The following is an 18,228-nucleotide window of genomic DNA, read 5'->3' as shown; positions in this document are numbered from 1 at the left end:
GGCAGGCAGCCGGGGAGTCTCACAGCCCCCTGTGCAGCCAGAGGTTTCCAAGTTGGGGTTCACAGAACACGAATCCCTCTCTTCCCTCCACCACGGACTCTCACTCAGCCAGCATAGTGCCCGCTGCTCTGACAGCTTGAGGGGGCAGAGGAGGGAGGGGCAGAGGTAGGGGGGCAGAGGTGGGAGGTCAGAGTGGGGGGTAGAGGTGGGGGCAGGGGAGGAAGGGGAAGAGGTGGGAGGGGCAGAGGTGGGGCAGAGGAGGGAGGGGCAGAGGAGGGAGGGGCAGAGGTGGGGGGGCAGAGGTGGGGGGCAGAGGTGGGGCAGAGGAGGGAGGGGCAGAGGTGGGGGGGCAGAGGTGGGAGGTCAGAGTGGGGGGTAGAGGTGGGGCAGAGGAGGGAGGGGCAGAGGAGGGAGGGGCAGAGGAGGGAGGGGCAGAGGTGGGGGGACAGAGGTGGGTGGGTAGAAGAGGGAAGCACAGAGGTGAGGGGGCAGAAGTGGGAGGGGCAGAGGTGGAGACTCTGGGGATGGGACTCCTGAGCCAGGCTGTAGAAGTCACAGATCATGGCCACCTGCCTCCCACAGGCCACACGCACCCCAGGTGCAGGTGTGCCCAACTCAACTGCTTTCCTGCAACCACCAGACCAGCCTGAGGCAGCTCCTGGAAAGGTTCAAGGACTCAGTCACAGAGGTCCTCAGACAAGGATCCATGCATTTACCCAAGAAATGGTGTCCAGCAGCGTGGGAAACGGCTCCCCAGGGCAGGAGGGGTTCAGCCGGCAGAAATAGAGCGGCAGTTGCCAACCGCCCCGAAGACCCGGGCTTAGCTGGGGGCCACCACCCTGTGCCCTCCCCAGCAGCAGTGAACACTGCCTGAGAGGGCACCATGCCACCCCGACAACCCCACCCCACCACACAGGCACTGCGGTCATCCCCAGCCAGGCGGGGAATCGGAAGCTCAGTGAGGTGGAGGTTGGCTGTGGCTGAGTCTGGTGTGGAACCCAGTTCGGGAGTGACATGTGGTTAAAGGGGGCTGGAAGGGAGGGGTCTGTGAGCTGAGCCAGGGCCTGGGCTTAGCACAACCAGGCACTGTCACCCCAGTTCCAGCCTCCTCACTTTGAGAATCCTGGGCAGGCGCTGCTGGTCAGCTTGGCTGTGCGGGGACCTGGCTTGGATCTGTGTCTGCACAGCTTCCCAGGGAACCCCACAGGCTTCGGGGGTGGCCCACTGACTCCACCCCCAGTGGCTTCCTGCACCACCAGCCCCACCACCCTGGCACCTCGCCTCCCTGCATTACCCAACAGCATGAAAAGCCTCTAGCACTGGAAGCCACCCCGATGGGCACTGCCACTCTTGGACTGCTCTAGCCCCGGCCACCCTGTGGTCCCAGGCAGCCCCAACCCTGCCCACCTGGGCTGGTGGTGGCAGAAACAGTGGCACAGTTGTCATCCCCCAGTTGCTCAAGAGGTGGGGGAACCCAGATGCTTCCAGGGGCCCAGGAAAGGCATCTGAAAGCAATTTTTCCGTCCGGGAGTTCCAGGGGTGGAGGGGACCAGGCAAGGCCCTGGAGTCGGCAGGTTTGGTGCCAAATCCAACACCTGACGGGCTCCAGGCACCCCGGTCTGCTGGGGGCAGGCGGGGACCTAAGGCTGGGGAACATGTGGGCCATGTGGGGACCCTCATCCTCACCCCCAGCATTGCTCCCACCCCAGACCCGCCCCTCACATGCAGGACGTTCTGTGGCCACCCCTCAGAGCCACAGACCTCAGTCCTGAAAGAGGACTCTGGGTCCTGGTGATTTCAAAGCAGAACATTTTCTGGGAGCCCAACATATCACACACAGGAAAGTGGGGCTTGGCCTGAGGGGCAGAGGGGCGCGTGTGAGGTAGAGCGGTGCGTGTGGGGTACGGGGGTGCCTGTGGGGCAGAGGGGTGTCTGCAGGGTAGAGGGGTACCTGTGGGGCAGAGGGGTGGCCTTTGGGGCAGAGGGGTGGCCTTTTGGACAGAGGGGTGCCTGTAGGGCAGAGGGGTGGCCTATAGGGGAGGGGGTGCCTGTGGGACAGAGGGATGCCTGCGGGGTTGGACCCCACATTACCTTCCCCAACTTCCATGGCCATTCCTGAGGAATTCTGCAAAGCACAGCTTGGGAACCTGAACCTCATTTTACACCACAGGGCACTGAGGCACCCAGAGGGCAGTCATCCGGTTCAGACTCACAGCATGGTAGGGACCCACCCTGAGAGGCACCCATGGATAACCGGCACTCGCTGTCTGAATCAACCAGCACTAACCAGGGAGACAGAAGGACACCACACCTCCCATCTCACAAGCGCGCGCGCGCACACACACACACACACACACACACACACACAGAGGACAGGGGCACCTCAGGCCATCGGAGGCAGCCCCGGCCTGGGGGATGGAAGCCGGTTCTGGCCAGCACAGCTCAGTCACCAGCTTCAATCCACAGACCCTCCGCTCGAACCTGGGCGCTCAGCCCTGAAGGGGGGTCGAGATTCCAACGCCTTTCTCAGGTCGCTGGGGAAGGGTCCACAGGCTCTCTATTCCCACGACTTCTGACCCCCCAGCACCCCAGATGCAGCGGTAGGTCAGCTGGGTGAGGGCCCCTGGACTGGGGGAGGTCCTCTGTGCTGTTTCCAACAGTGGTGAGGTGGGGCCGCCTCATCACCCACCTGCCTGCTTTCAGTGGAGGGAGAATCTCTGCCGGGCAAGGAGCAGAGGCTGGGTCTTCCCGCTGGCCTCCCAGAGGTGACCCTCAGCGACAGTGGGGGGCCGCCCAGGGCATGGGGCAGGAGGGGCTGGGGGCCACAAGCAAATGCTCCACTGCTGTCCGGGGCACCTGTGGTGCCCCCTTGGTTGGTTCCTGGAGAACATGCCACCGAGGGCTCTACCTGCTGGGGAGGTGCACCTGCCTTAGCCGCACAGTCCTGTGCCTCTGAAACACGGGCCTCCTGGGTTTCTGTGACTTTCCTGCCCATGGGAGCCATCCTGCTAGCAGGGCAGGTGTGTCGGGGGTAGATGTCCACCCACCCCATGTCCTCTCCGGAGAGTGAGGGGCCGACCCAACAAAGGCAGGACCCTTAGGGTGATGAAGGGTGGGCTTGGAACCCCCACCAAGGGACTCGAGGGTCTGGGCCCGCAATTTGCAGTTAATGATGCTGTCCGCTCTCCTCCAAAGGGCAGCCCGCCTGCCCTCTCATCAGACCACATCCTGTGTTGGGTTTTTTTTTAATCAATGCAGTCAGCACTGCCCCCTTCACCACCAGCGTCCCCAATGGAATCCCAGGGTCAGGAATGCGCAGCAGGCAGTTGGCACAGCAGCAAGCACGCTGCTGGCCGTATAAAGCAGGCAGAGCCCAGGGCCCGTGCCTCCTGGACGAGGACCCAGAGCAGCTCTGCCCAGCCCAGCCCCGGAGCCCCAGAATCCACCAGCCAGCCCTCCTGGGAGCAGTCCCAGCCACACGGTGAGCACAGCTGCCCTGTCCCCAGCAGGAACTCCAGCTCAGGCCCTGCCAGGGCAGGAGCCAGGCACGGGCAGTCAGAGGGCACAGAGAAGCACAGGGAGGGAGGACCCGGAGAGGGAACACCAGTGCCTCACCTGCCAATGCCCGGAGCAGCACAGATTGGTCATGGCTGCCCTGCCAGGGCTGGGACCCAGCCTCACCCTTGTGCTTTCCCTGCTGCTTCCCGGCTGCGGGGCCTGAAGCCCTGACTCGCGCTGGGGCCCCCTTTCCAGTGATGAACACCCCCCGTTTCTACCAGATTCTCAAAGGGGTGCATGAACCCTTACAAAGGGTGAAGGGGTCCAGGGCCTGCTCTGTGTCAGGATGTCTCCTTTCTGGACACCCAGAGGCTACTCCCAGGTGGATTTATCCACCAGGATGGAACGGTCCCCAGTCCACATCACAGTCAGCAAAGTGCTTTCTGTGAGGAGGGAATGGGGCTGGGTCCCTGCAGAAAACCACCTCGTGGAAGCCCCACTCTGTGCCCTGATGGGAAGGTTTTCCTGGTGGTATGTGAGGGAGGTTGCTCTATCCCTGGGGGACGAGAGAAGCTTAGAGGAACTGGATTCGGGTAGAAACTGGGGTTGCATTTATTATTTTTTAGAAAGCTTCCTGGCTGAGCTCACTTCTTTGAAATGTGTTCAAGGGAGCCATTTCTGGAAAGGGCTCTGGGGACTCCTGTACTGCCTTCTCCAGGGCCGGTGCTCTCTATTCTAGCCTCAGTTTGACTCAGCAGAGGACAAGCCAGCTCCAGCTTCCCCGCAGTCATTGTGAAAAAGGCTTCCTTTGCCAGACAAGGGAGCAAGTGCTTCCAAGGCAGGTTCATTCCAGGAGGATGGGTTTGAGTCGAGTAGGGACTTGGGGCACGCCTTCCTGAGTCAAGCCCAGTTAGATCTGGGACTGAACTCCAGCTCTGGCACTGATAAGGCCATGAGATCTGGGGCAAGTCACCTCAGCTGTTTGAGCCTGACACCACCCCTGCGAAACAGGAGGGTTGGGAGGACCTAGCAGATACGTATGCTTCTTGAAGAAGCCGTCGGCCATTACAATTGTGAATTCAGAGCCTCCACTTTCTAGCTGTGTGGCCTGGGCACAATCTCAGTTTTTCTGAGTTTTGTTGCCTCAAAAAGTGGGACTAGCAGGACCTACCAAGCAGGATGACTAAGAAGATGAAGCACAATCACGTGAGAGCTCTTAGCTGGGAGCCTGGCAGACCTATGGTGCCCAGGCCCCAGCGGCGTCTGCACGCTCCTTCCCAGGTGTGTGTTCGAAGTAGGCCAGGACCATCAAATCTGTTTCTGGCTTCCAGGAGCAACTGGTTCCCACGTGAAAGAGACATTAGCAGGATGTCCCAGCTAAACGGCATAGCTAGACCCATTTAGTATTAAGTTGAAAACTAAGGGAGATTGATGCTTTTAACTTTCCACCCCACAGTTCTGCAATGGTATGGCTATTTTATAATAAGAGAAAAATGAGCATACATTTGCTGACTCTCCCGGGGCCGCCTGGGCACTGCTCTGCCATCCAGCAGTGGTGGATTTACAGTGCTCAGCTGCCCAGGCAGGCAGATCATGGGGACTGCAGGAAAAGAACCGGCCTAATTGGTACAGTCACCTCCAGATCCTGCTAATAAAACAGTGGCCTAGTCCCAGCATTGCTCGGAAGCCAGCCTCAGCTGAGCCCCCTGCTCACACCTATGCTGGCGGCCTGTCCCGGGGAAACACTTTGGTGAGTTGCGCTTGGCCACATGTGCAGCTTGTAACTCTGCCTCTTTCCTCTGGGTCAGATGGTAAGGTCCTACCCCCTGGTCTGCCTCCTCCTCCTGCCGCTGGGCACCTGCTTTCCTCTACTGGACAGAAGACAGCCCACAGACGCCATGGGTGGCACTGGAGCCAGAGAAAGCTGGGCCCACCTGGCCGAGGGGCCCCGACCCCACCCCGTGTGGGGCTCCTCTCGGTGGCTGAGAGCTTCACAGCCACAGGCCCTGCTTGTCATGGCCAGGGGGCTACAGACATCGGGCAGAGAGCATGCTGGCTGCAGGTTCCGCTTCGGGAGGCAGGATGAAGGCAGTGAGGCCAACGACTTCCTCCCTGCCGGAGGGGTGAAGGCCAGCGGCCCGTTAGGGAACCTGGCTGAGGAGCTCAATGGCTACAGCAGGAAGAAAGGCGGCTTCAGCTTCCGCTTTGGTCGGCGGTGAAGGGCCAGGATGCCTTGGAAGGGTTTGCTTCTTGGACTCACCCCCATTGTCTTCACCCCTGCCTTCTCCCCGAGTCTCAAAGACCACGACACCCAGATGGTGTAGGCATGGTTACGATGAATGATCCATGGTCGGACAGGTCAGGTGTGTGCTTACTTTTGACTTCCAACTTTGCTGAAGTGAAAAAGTAGGCAGTGTCAAAAAGGAGGCTGTCTTGGCTCCTCGGTCGTCCCAGCCTCTCTCTTCCCCTGGGGCTCTGACTCGGAGCAGCCCTCTGGCCCCAGGGGCACGGAGCTAAGGGGCCATGAATGTGAATAGCAGAGCCAGGCAGCGGGCTGAGGGCTTACAGTTGGGTAATCAAAGTGGTGACAGTCTATAGGGACAACTGCAGCTGACATCAGACTGCAAATGAGTACATTCCACTGGGTACAGAGGATGGTTCTGAAAGTTAAAAACGGGAAAAAAGAACCCAATCCCCTTCTCCATCCCTTTAGCACCATATCCCCCTGGCAAGAAGCCCCTGCTGTGGTCTGCCTTCCCCTCTGACGGCGGCCCTTCTCCGCAGCCCAGTGTTAGCCCAGCCAGGAGTCTCCTGGGAGATGCATTGGGAAGGAATACGTTTTTGCTACAGCAAGGTTGCCTTTCACTTGTTCAAAATCAGAATATGTCATGTGTATCTTTTCAAATAAAAGTTGTGACAACTGCAAAACCATACTGGAATGCTGGCCACCCCCACAGTCTGGGTTCTGGGTGCCTTGCCTTTGGGGAGATGGAGCTCCTGTTCCCTGGACCCAAACACCCCTCCCCTAGATTCCCGTAACTGGCAGTTGGTCAAAAGTACAGAGGAACACAATACATGTGCTTTTCACTTCCACTCAGCTGCTCCTTCCCAGGTTTCCTAAGAGCAAGGAACATTCGGAAAACAATTTCTCTGCGCCAGGGAGAGCCCACGCTCAGCCGGGAGTGGCTGCAGGCCTGAGGCCAGGCAGAGCATCCGTTTCAAACGCGCCTTTGGTGTCTCCTGCATCCCATCCCGTGTCAGAGGCAGCCGTCGGATGCTGCTCACTCCCGGGCTGGCTTCCGCTGTTGAGATGAGAACTTACAATGATGTTACTATGGCAACCCCTCCCCTCCTCCTTTCGAGCTGCAGCTTGCCCCTGTTCACAACTGAATAATTTCCCATTGAGCTGTCACAATTAATTGGTGGATTTTTATTAGCCTTTTAGAACCACACTGGGCTGGGCCCAGCTTGGCACCTTGGAGTATTTCACAGTGTTTTCCACGCTATTAGTGACTTATACTCCTCAGTAGCAGCTCTCAATCCTTGGCAGCCAGAAAGCCACTTCATTAAGGGGTGACAGATCTGAGCCACAAAGAACCAACCTGACTGGGGAGCAGAATGGGTGCTGAGATGGGAGAGAACACTGGAGTCAGAACATCACCCAGTATGAAAGCTGCTGCCTTCTCCAGGAGCTCCTCACCGCTTCCCCACCGCTTCCCACACAGACACTGAGGACCCCTAGGCTTGGCGCATGTATTCTGAGTCTTAGGGCTGCTGTGATGGGGACAATGATTCCTGAGGCTGGTGGGGGTGGGGGTGTGGGGCACATTGTTCTCTTGGGCTCTGCCATCGTCCGAGGACACAGTGGTTCAGGATGCCTTCTGCAAAGGGATGTTGTTGTCACCGCTTGCTAACATGACACTGATGGGGACGGACACATCCCCGGGGTCCTTGCTCTAAGGATGGCCCTGGCACAGGGTGAACAGATCCGCTCACCGTAGGTGTGCTCATGTACCCCATTCTGCTTGACTCAAGGGAGGGGGAGGCAGTAAGCTAGATCAATCCCTCCCTTGGCTCATTCACGCAAAGCAGCCCGAGAATGTGCTCACCAGAGACCGGGTGACACACAGCAGGCTGAGGGCAGAGGGACACCCTGAAGCAAGGTCCCCTGGCCACCCGTCACTTGCCAACTTCTGCACCCTGAGCAAGGAGTCACCCACGGCCAGCACTTTAGAGAACACCGAGGCTGAACCACCCTGCACATTCCACAGGCTCTTTGGGGATGCGCTGGCTGGTTGTTAATTTAGCAGGATTAGATTAACCTTGATGGAGAAACCTGCGATAAAGAACACGGGGGTGGGGGACGCCTTCAAAGCAGTGGATATGCTGTCATTATGCTTTTATCATTTAAAAAAACCCAACAAAGCTATTCTTTCCAGTTTGCTTGTACACTTGAGCTCAACAGCCCTGAAAATCCGAACAATCAAGCTGCTAAGGGCACTGCTATCAAATCAACTCCCGCTGGGCTTGGCTAAGCTTCCTCTTTAACCCCGTGCCCCACTGCCAAGCCCACCATGTCTGTCAAGGTCTTTGGGCCTCTCATGCCACCCCAGTGGCCCCTCAGCCCTCGCTCTCTCCACCACAGGTAAGATTACCCCTCGCCAGGAGGGTGAAGGTGATACTACCAGAAAACATTTATTTTGGAAGCAGAGAGATGAAGCTCCCCTGAGCGGTGCTGGCCCACTTCACCTGGCCCGGCAGTTCCAACTGCTTCAGTCCAGAGCACCTGCGAGCTGCCTGCATCTGCTCATTACATTTATCCAAGACACAAGGCGGTCTTCATCTTGGTGTGTAGATCTAAAGGTATTTAGCTATCAAGATGAATGGAAAATATTTGTCTTTTCCTGTATGTTTGAAATATTAATAAAAATATTTAAGAAAAAAACCCCAAACAAAACAGGCTCCTGGGGGCAGCCAGCCACAGACAGCTGCTATAGTCATCAAGAGGGAAACCACCTCGTCCTAACTTTGCCCAGTGCCAAAGACGCTGCTTGACACATTTCACTGAAGAGCCCAAACCTGACACGGTACTTTCCAGATTCTGGGCGGGAACGGGGTTATGCCCCGTGCTGCTGGTGCTCCTCCAATCCACAGCTCCTTGGCCCCTCAGAAATGCCCTCCCAGAAAAAGAGCTCAGAGAGTTCCCTGATTACAGCAGTGATATCAACTGGAGTGTGGGGGCAGGGGAGCAAGACGTTAGGTGACCCCCAGGGACAAGGGCAGTGCTGACAGGGACACTATGGTCAGTCTGGTTTCACCTAATGTCTTCTTGTACGAGGACATTTAGAGTTTGCTTCCCCAGGGCACTCCATTCAGAAAGGCCTCCTGTAAATGATCTCTGCCGCCCAAGTTGCTGGGCTGGCTATAATATTTGGCTGCTGCTTTTCCACCGTGGAGGGAGGAATCCAGCCCTGGGCACAGCTCTCTCCTGGTCTTGTTGAGGCTGTCTGCACTGTCTACAAATTAGGCTGCCATGGTAGGCACCAGCTGGTACATGCTGTGTGACCTTGGCAGAGCTGCTTGACATCTCTGAGCCTCTCAGCTTCCTTACCTGTCAAAGGAGGACAGCAACAAAAACTCCTTCATTAAAAAAAAAGTGGTGGGCTTCACTGGGCGCGGTGGCTCATGCCTGTAATCCTAGCATTTTGAGAGGCTGAGGTGGGTGGATCACGAGGTCAGGAGATCAAGACCATTCTGGCTAACATGGTGAAACCCTGTCTCTACTAAAAATACAAAAAAGTAGCCAGGTGTGGTGGTGGGCGCCTGTAGTCCCAGCTTACTCGGGAGGCTGAGGCAGGAGAATGGTATGAACTCAGGAGGCGGAGCTTGCAGTGAGCCGAGATGGCGTCACTGGACTCCAGTCTGGGCGACAGAGCAAGACTCAGTCTCCAAAAAAAAAAAAAAAAAAAAAAAAAAGTGGTGGGCTGGGCGTGCTGGCTCACACCTATAATCCCAGCACTTTGGGAGGCCAAGCTGGGCAGATCATGAGGTCAAGAGATCAAGATCATCCTGGCCAACATGGTGAAACTCCATCTCTACTAAAAATACAAAAATTAGCCGGGTGTGGTGGCGGGCACCTGTAGTCCCAGCTACTTGGGAGGCTGAGGCAGGAGAATCGCTTGAACCTGGGAGGCGGAGGTTGCAGTGAGCGGAGGTTTCGCCATTGCACTCCAGTCTGGGAGACAAGAGCAAAACTCTGTCTCAAAGAAAAAAAAAAAGGAAAAAAAAATTTTTTTTTGAGACTTACTCTGTTGCCCCAGCTAGAGTCTAGTGGCGTGATCATAGCTCACTGCAACCTCCGCCTCCTGGGCTCAAGCAATCCTCCCACCTTAGCCTCTTGACTACTGGTGCATGCCACCATACCCAGCGTGTTTTTGTATTTTTTGTAGAGATGGGGTCTATGTTGCCCAGGCTGGTCTTGAACTCCCGGCCTCAAGCAGTCCACCCACCACAGCCTCCCAAAGTGTTGGGATTACAGGCATGAGCCACCCTGCCTGGCCTTTTACGAAAATGTCTTAATACCTCAGGCTGGTGTTTCATAAATAATAACAATGGACCTCGAAGGCAGGACTCGAAATGACCTGGAAACTGCCGGGTGTGTGCATATAGGTGCATTTTTCTGGGGCTGGGATCCAGTTTTCATTAGGTTCTCAGGAGGTTTTGTGACCCAGAAAAGGTTAAGAAACCACTGGCTTAGAATGTCTAGACCAAACTAAGCTTTTTAAGCTCAGGTGACACCCATGAAAGATGCCCATTCGGGAGATGAGAGGTGTCTTCCTCCACACTGGCCAACTGGCCTCACATGCAGAAGCTGACTCTGGACACACAGCCTCAGTGATTAGCTCTGGGAGGGCAGGGTGACAGTCCACATCTGACACAAGGAAGTAGCCACCAGCTGTGGCTGTCACCAGAGTTGTCCTATGTCTTTGTTCAGACCTGGGAGAAGCAGCCATTCAAAGGACAGCCCTGAGAAGCCCCAGGCTTGGTGGATCTGGTGGCCAGCTATGGTTCAACTGACAAGGAAACTGGGGGCCCCAGCCTGGTTTTGTCCCTGTAAAATGAAAAGGGGAGAATCTGGTGCCTGGCACTGCTCATAGCCACCCACTGTGAGCGCCCTATGGCGGGCGCCACCAGCCCCGGCCCAGCTGGAGTTCCACCTGTCACCTGCTGCACAGCACGTCTCACTCCAGGTCTCTCAAGGGGAGCCTCGCTGCACTGTGATCTTCATATGCTCTGCTAAGCAGGATTCGCACCCCTGAAAAACCTGCCGGCCTGATCAGTATCATTATCAGAGAGTGCTACTCACTTCCCAACTGCCCCTTTCCAAGCTGTCAGCTCGGTGGGGACTAAGCCAGGAAAGGGTGGTGGGGCTCAGTCTGAGATGGCCTTCCCAGGCCCCAAAGGCCAGCACACCTCCGCTCCTTCTCATCCACATAAAGATCTAAAACACCTGGCTCAAGGAACGTGAGTGAGGGCGCCTGGGGGCTTAGGGCAGAAAGGTGGAGAGAGAACAGGTGCAGGTGGGGAGGGATTTGCCCTCAGTCAGCAAGAAGCACAGGACCTGACCTCCTCACCCCACTTCCATGTCGCTGTGACAGCCTGACACCGCCAGTCAGATGTGGCTTGTATGGTGGCACAGCCCACTCCCAGTGATGCCGGTGGGGCCAAGCTGCTGGCAGGTAAGTGCCAAGGGTACAGGAAGGGTCAAAGCATAGCAGGGCAAGTGCCTGAAAGATGGCTGTGGGCACCCAGGCCGTCGAGGCTCTGGGTAGCTGGGGGCAACCTGCCACCGTTCTGCTCTTAAGACCTGATGCCGGACCCCAGCCCTGTCGGGAAAACCGGAACCCACTATATCCCGGCCGTCCCCCCATCACAGGCTCAGAACAACAGGGCAGGATCACAGGCTGAAGCAATCTGCCAAGGATTCTAATGTAAACACTGATTTATTTAAAAAATACTACAGAGGACAGATTTGGATTCAAAAAAAACCACAGAGAATCATATACAGAAACAAAATGCACTGGACCCAGAGAAGCAGAGGAGCCACCACAGGCATCCGAGGGAGCAGGGCAGGGCGCTGTGTACACGCCACTTACAAAAGAGCGTCTATAAAAGATGCATACCAACAGATACGTGTAAAATATAGTGGCACGTCACGTTAACAGAAAGAAGGGACCAGTACCTCATGGAAACAGGCAGTCTGGGGACCTGGGTGGGCGCTCTGCTTTGTCTTCAAGGCCGCTGTCGGTGACTAGTGCCTCCCTCAGGCTGCGTCACAGCCGTCGGGGGCAAAGAGGTGATGTGCTGTAAGAACCGCATAAAACGATCCAGAGAAAACCATTTCTACCAGAAAAATAAAGTACAAGTTTAGGTGATGAGCATAAAGCTAGGGCCTGTGCGAGACTGCTGGCACGAGGCAGCATGGGGGGCGGGAAGGTGGCTCCTCCTGGCTCTCCCAGCATGAAGCCTCGGGGGCGGCCACCTGCCCACTGCTCTTGGAGTTAGCTGTTCTGTCAAGGTCCAGGAGACCCCGGGTCCCTGCCCAGAGTCATAGCTCCTGTACCTGGGCTCCAGTCTGGGGCAGCCTCGGGGAGAAGATGGCAGGCGTGCTCTGTCAAACACTCGAGGCTTTCAGTCAGGGGCTCCATTTGTGGTTTTCCTAACACTCCCTGATGACCCCCACAGAACATGAGGATATGTCACTCACGGTCATTAAATAAGACATTTGCCCAGTTAGAGAGTACAGCCAGGACCAGCACTGGCCAGGCCCTTTCCTCCCGCCTGTGTGCAGGTGCCCGGTGGCAGCTCTGTTCTCTCTCAGGGCGGCTATAGAGAGGCAGGGCTTTGAAATGCTTCCAGAAAAGTGAAGACTGTCTTGTTCCAAAGGAAAGGGCCTTGGAAGGATCTACTTTGTCTTAGAGGAGTGGGGGAGGGGAAGGGCCTTTCAGGGCACCCAGATGTGTGAAAGGAAGGTTCACTCTGGGCCCTTGCAGACCTGCCTGGGCCCAGTCTGGGGCTATTTGGCACCAGCTGTTCACCCAACTAGCCACTGCCTCCCTTGTCCCCTGCCTCCATTCTGTCGGGGGAGGGATGTTGGCAGTGACAGTGACCTGCCACCCTTGAGACTCAAGCTTTCTTGCCAGGATTCACAGTGCACGTCACAAGAGAGCAAGAGCTGGGCTCTGGGGATGTGGAGAGGACAGATGGAAAGCACATGCCCCGTGCCTCGATCCTTTTCAGCTCCCACCTGCCCAGGACTCAAAGGCTGGTTGGCTTTAGCACCCTGTTTTCCACCCAAATCAAGAGCTGTCCTGCACATGAGGAAATGGCGAGTGCACCCCGCCCCGGGCAGCAGCGGAGGGCAGAGTGACCAGCCGTGATGCATGCCTGTGTGTGCCCTTCCCGAAATGTGGTTCTTGAAACATGTCTTCAGCACAGGACAGGCAAGGTCAGGGAGTGCAGGCAGAGGGCCTGATGCACAAGGTCTCGGTTTAGGCTTCCATTCTTGGAGAAGTGGAAGGAGAAGCCCAGCCAGGGGAGGAAGGGCTCCAGAGAGAAAAAATGAAAAGGACACCCCACATCAGCTGTTCCCACCTGGCCTGGAGAGCTCAGTCTGGAGCACTGGGTGGGAGCGGGGCGGGTCCTGGCATGCTGACTGCAGTCCACGGAGCAGGAACTCCACAGATAAAACTCGAGGACAGAGATGGAGAAGGGAGCCCGGGTGGGGAGGAGGAAGGTGCGGGAGGGCAGGCGGTGCAAACGTAGGTAGTAGAGCTGGACTCCACAAGGCCCTCAGCTCTGCCTGGCGCAGAGCTCCTGGGCCAAGGTGCTGACTCACTGGTCCCTTGTCAGCCACTGTCACGGGTATGGGAGAGCCTGCATGTGCTGCAGGCAGCTCCGGCGGGCCTGACACCTGACCCCTGACTGCTGCTACCTCTGCACTATGTCACTGATTTCCTTCACCGAACTGAGGAGCTTGCTGAAGTCCTGAGTGGCTGCCGGACCACTGCCTGCTGTCGCCGGGCAGATCTGAAGCTCCCGGAGATTATTCTCCAGTTTGTTGATGGCCTCTCGGAAGGCAAACTTGTTCCTCATTTGCTGGATGGAATCCACATAGCTCACGCAGAACGTGTAGAGGTTTTTGCCGGCCTCGAGCACCGCACTGTGGCTGGCCATCTGCTCTGAGTTCCTAGAGATGGCGAGGCACAGCGCCTCGGTGCTGTCTAGGACCACGCCCTTGGTGATGGCGCCACTGGCGATCCGTTCTGGAGGCTGGCGGGTTTTCCGAAGAGACACTCGGGTTGATATGAGAGGGATAAAGGCAGTGGAAGATGGCTGGTCCCCTGCCAGGGCTGAGGATGCTGACGGCAACGTGGAGGGAACGGGGGCTGGGCTGATGGGGGTCCCCGATGGCTTGGTGGACTGTGGCTTTGGAGTGGCCGGGAGCACGGGCTTTTTGAGTCCCTCTCCTGGCTGGCTGGGCTTGGCAGCATCACTGTTCACAGCATCAACCAGACTGGCGGCTTTTGTCTTTGCACCCAGGCCTGCTTCCCCAGCCGCCTCCTGGCTCGGGCTCTGCGAGGGCTTTCCTCCAGCCTTCCCTGCAGAGGCTGCTGGTGGGGGCGGCGGGGCAGGTTTGAGCCTGGACAATTTCCCCTTGTCCCTCCCTGGCGACTCAGAGGAGTGCTTGTGCCTCCTTATTCTGGACTCCTCGGCGGGGCCCTTGCTGGTGCCTCCTGGTGTACCTGAGCCTGCTTTGCTGGTGGGGGTCACTGGCTCAGCTGCAGCAGGGGTCCCTAAGGCACTGCCCTTTCCAGCTTCTTCCTTTTGGGGGAGGCCCGAGGCAGGGGCGATCATGACCTGCCGCCGGAGGGGTTTTGGAGTCAAGTTGGGCGGGCTGGAGCCCGGGCTGGACTCCATGATGTCTTTGAAGACCTCATCAGCAGCTTCTTCGTTCTTTTTCACCAGCCTGGGCGGGGGCGTTACTGTGCCTCGGGCCACCTGGTCAGACCTGTTCTCCCCTGCCCTCTTCCGAGGCAGAGCCGGCTTCTCACTTTTGTGCCCTCCAAATGTGGACGAGTCAAACTGTCTTCCTGTAGACTGCAAGTCCCGAGGCAGCGTGACTGACCTCCACTCTGTGTCCTTGGCCCCGTGGGGAACGCAGGAGGCGGAGCAGGAGCGCAGGAAGCGCTTGCTGGAGCTGCCACCACCCTCCTCCTCGCCAGTGGCTAGGCGACTGCTGGTCAGCGTGCTAGACTTCTTCCACAGGTGGGGAGACCGAAAGCCTGAGCCCCCAGACTCCCGGAGGGCTCCATTGGGGACCCCAGCCCCATTGCTGGGCTTTGGGGACTTGGCTGGGTCAGCTGTGTCCAAAGGGGTGAGAGCCAGCGCCCCATTGCTGATGTCTCGGCCCTCTTCCTCGCCGGCCCCTCTGCGCTCCGGCTGGCCGTCCATCTCCCGGAAGGAGCTACTGCGTTTGGGAGGGGTTGGGGCTGTCTTCTTCTTCTTCTTGATCAAGGCGCTGAACAAGTTGGTCTTTTTGTCTTTGGGGAGCAGGCGTTCATCTTCATTCAGGCCGCCCTCCAGAGGACCTCGCTCTTTTCGAGGGAGCAATGGAGACACGGCAGGCTCATGGTCCAGAGGCTCTGAAATACAAGGGGAAGAGCTGACAACTCCAGACAACTCCAGAAGCTGAGGCAGGAGAATCGCTTGAACCCTGGAGGCAGAGGTTGCAGTGAGCTGAGATCTCCCCACTGCACTCCAGCCAAAACAAATAAACAAAAAAATTGTCAAAGGTCAACCCTTCTTATCTCCTGTGCATAATGGCCCATTGTCCCTTCCCCACAGTGGGACATAGCCCCTTATTCCCAGAACTCCTTGTAGGCCTGTCGGCTAGCTGGCTGGCAGGAGAGCCACAGGTTTTGACCCTTTGCTTGGCCTTGTCATTGTTTTTACTCACCAGAGAGTGATGTGGGCGGGTGGGGGGACTGCTGCCTTAAAGGAAACCACTGTAGGGATGAAAAGGCCAGGGCCATCTAGCTTTTTGTTCCCATCTTCAGGGGAAGAGACCAAAGCTTTTCTTTTGAGTTGGAGTCTCCCTCGTTGCCTATGCTGGAGTGAAGTGACGCAATCTCAGCTCACTGCAACCTCCGCCTCCCAGGTTCAAATGGTTCTCCTGCCTCAGCCTCCCAAGTAGCTGGGATTACAGGCACGCGCTACCACGCCTGGCTAATTTTGTATTTTTAGAAGAGACAGGTTTCACCATGGTGGTCAGGCTGGTCTCGAACTCCTGACCTCAGGTGATCAACCCGCCTTGGCCTCCCAGAGTCCCGGGATTACAGGCATGAGCCACTGCACCCGGCCCAAAGCCTTTCCTAACGACAATCCTAACAGCAATGATGGCTTTATTGAGAGGAACGTGACACGTGCTTCACCTTTACAACGTCATCTGCTGTGTATTCTCACAACAGCGCTGTAGCACGGTTACAAGTGAGAAAGCTGAGGACAGACGGAGAGGAGGGACTACTTGCCTGGCCTCATGGATGGTGGGCATCAGAGCCGGTTATCAGATCCAGGCCTGTCTGAGCCCAGATGCTTGGGTGCTCATTTGGGAGCATGGGGTGGGGGCAGCCCCCAGATTGTGCCAAGGGAGCCTGACCTCATGATTCGCCCACCTTGGCCTCCCAAAGTGCTGGGATGACAGGTGTGAGCCACCACACCCAGCCAACAGTTTTTTAATGGGCACTCTTTAAATATGAATCATAGCTTATAAGAAATCTTTTTGGTAGCCAGGAGTGGTGGTTCACACCTGTCATCCCAGCACTTTGGGAGGCCGAGGCGGCCGGATCACGAGGTCAAGAGATTGAGACCATCCTGGCCAATATGGTGAAACCCAATCTCTACTAAAAAATACAAAAATTAGCTGGGCATGGTGGCACACGCCTATAGTCCCACCTACTCAGAAGGATGAGGCAGGAGAATTGCTTGAACCTAGGAGGCAGAGGTTGCAGTGAGCCGGGATCACGCCACTGCACTCCAGCCCGGCAACAGAGCGAGACTCCTTCTCAAAAAAAAAAAACAAAAAACAAAAAAAACAAACTTTTTGGTGTTGCCAAGCTCCTGCTAGTGAATAACAGAATTTTCCCTCAGAGGTCAGCTTGCAAGAAGAGGTTTTCTGTTGGCACCTGTAACTCAGAACAGAGGTACCAGTGTGCATTTATCAGAACCCAAGGCAGCACGTGGGACATCTGAATCAGGGAACGCCAAAGCCCTCTCAGAACTTTAATCTAGTGGAAGGAGGCCAGGAGAGTGAAATTGCAATGAATTATGCACCACTCGGTTTCAGCACTGAGCAGTTAATTGACACCCTCGACTCACCAAGAGATCACCATCAAAATACCCCTCAGATGAGACTGACGGGCATAAAATGAACATGACTGCTGATCACACAGCGTTCCCACAGAGGCCTCCCCCTACTGCTCAGCCACCTGAAATCAGGAAAACCAACAGGAGGAGGGAGGGTGGAAGCTTCTGGACAGTCTATATGCCATAACCTCCAAGGGGGTGAGCGAGATGACCCAGCCGGGGGTGAAGTATTGTTAATTTGGACTTATTTAGCATGCAAGCCTTTGAAACGTGCGTTTTGGTACATTACACACTATATATACTCCTACGGTAGTGGACGTATGTACTTTATATACCATATATATGGGCTGTGTTTTTTTTTTTTTTTTAACTAATATGAGTACATGATAAAGAAAACTCAGGTTTATAGATTCTGCTATCAGTAAACATCCCACCATAAATCTCCATGAAGTGGGGATTTGTCCAGTCCCTTCACATGTACCCAGTCTGTGGTCCATTAGAATGGAGTCCACTATTGCCATCCCCAGGATCCTCTATGAACCCAGATGCTTGGCCTAGCCCCCACCTCCAATATGGTTTGGCTGAGTCCCCACCCAAATCTCACCTTGAATGGTAATAACCCCCATGTGTCAAGGGCGGGGTCAGGTGGAGATAAATGAATCATGGGGCAGTTTCTCCCACATTCTCGTGGTAGTGAATAAGTCTCACGAGAGCTGATGGTTTTATAAAGCGGACTTCCCCTGCACAAGATCTCTTGCCTGCCACCAAGTAAGACATGACTTTGCTCCTCATTTGCCTTCAGCCATGATTGTGAAGCCTCCCTAGCCATGTGGAACTGTGAGTTGGTGAAATCTCTTTCCTTAATAAATTACCTAGTCTTGGATATGTCTTTATTAGCAGCATGAAAACAAATGAATATACCCCTCAATGCTTTTGTTCAGCTGGTCTGCAGCAGAACCTGGACTGCTGGTTCTGGGGGCCAGCCACGAACACAGAACAGAGCCTGGCCTGTAGGCACACTACATAAATGTTGGCAAATATTATTATTGCTAGTGTTTTGAGACCCTCCTGAGCTGATCCCAACTTCCTCGCTTGCCTAGGCAACGGCACCAGAAACATGTTCTTCCCAGAGACCACCAGGACACGGGCTCTGTCCACAGGCATGTCCTGGTTCCGCCTGGCTGCAGCGAGCTTGTTCCATCAGTGCCTTCACCCTGAGCTGCTCATCACGCAGCCTAGTGATTACTATTGTTGCATCTGCTCTGAGACAGCAACCACAGATGCCGCGGGTAACAGGCGGGAGAC

The 18,228-nt window shown here is 56.1% G+C and overlaps 2 protein-coding genes across 3 annotated transcripts in view; one reads left to right on the top strand and one right to left on the bottom strand.

Annotated features, from left to right (window-relative positions):
- The first annotated feature begins 5,306 nt into the window (after nt 1-5,306).
- Nucleotides 5,307-5,717, top strand: QRFP (pyroglutamylated RFamide peptide). Its single transcript, XM_033194152.1, has one exon. The coding sequence runs from the start codon at nt 5,307-5,309 to the stop codon at nt 5,715-5,717; it is 411 nt and encodes a 136-aa protein (XP_033050043.1).
- A 5,765-nt stretch (nt 5,718-11,482) lies between these two features.
- Nucleotides 11,483-18,228, bottom strand: part of ABL1 (ABL proto-oncogene 1, non-receptor tyrosine kinase) — a 182,938-nt gene continuing 176,192 nt past the window's right edge. For both annotated transcript variants that reach the window (XM_033194132.1, XM_033194142.1), the window contains exon 11: nt 11,483-15,203. In XM_033194132.1, coding sequence (XP_033050023.1) covers nt 13,489-15,203 — 1,715 coding nt within the window. In that variant the 3' untranslated portion in view covers nt 11,483-13,488. The remainder of the gene's footprint in view (nt 15,204-18,228) is intronic.

Source organism: Trachypithecus francoisi, unplaced genomic scaffold, assembly GCF_009764315.1.
Source record: "Trachypithecus francoisi isolate TF-2019V2 unplaced genomic scaffold, Tfra_2.0 Contig01585, whole genome shotgun sequence".
Classification (NCBI taxonomy): domain Eukaryota; kingdom Metazoa; phylum Chordata; class Mammalia; order Primates; family Cercopithecidae; genus Trachypithecus; species Trachypithecus francoisi.
The sequence above is the reverse complement of the archived record's forward strand: the minus strand, read 5'-3'. Positions and strand labels throughout refer to the sequence as shown.

Excerpts from the sequence above, each read along its gene's own strand:
- QRFP (XM_033194152.1), top strand. The coding sequence starts at position 5,307 with ATGGTAAGGTCCTACCCCCTGGTCTGCCTCCTCCTCCTGCCGCTGGGC.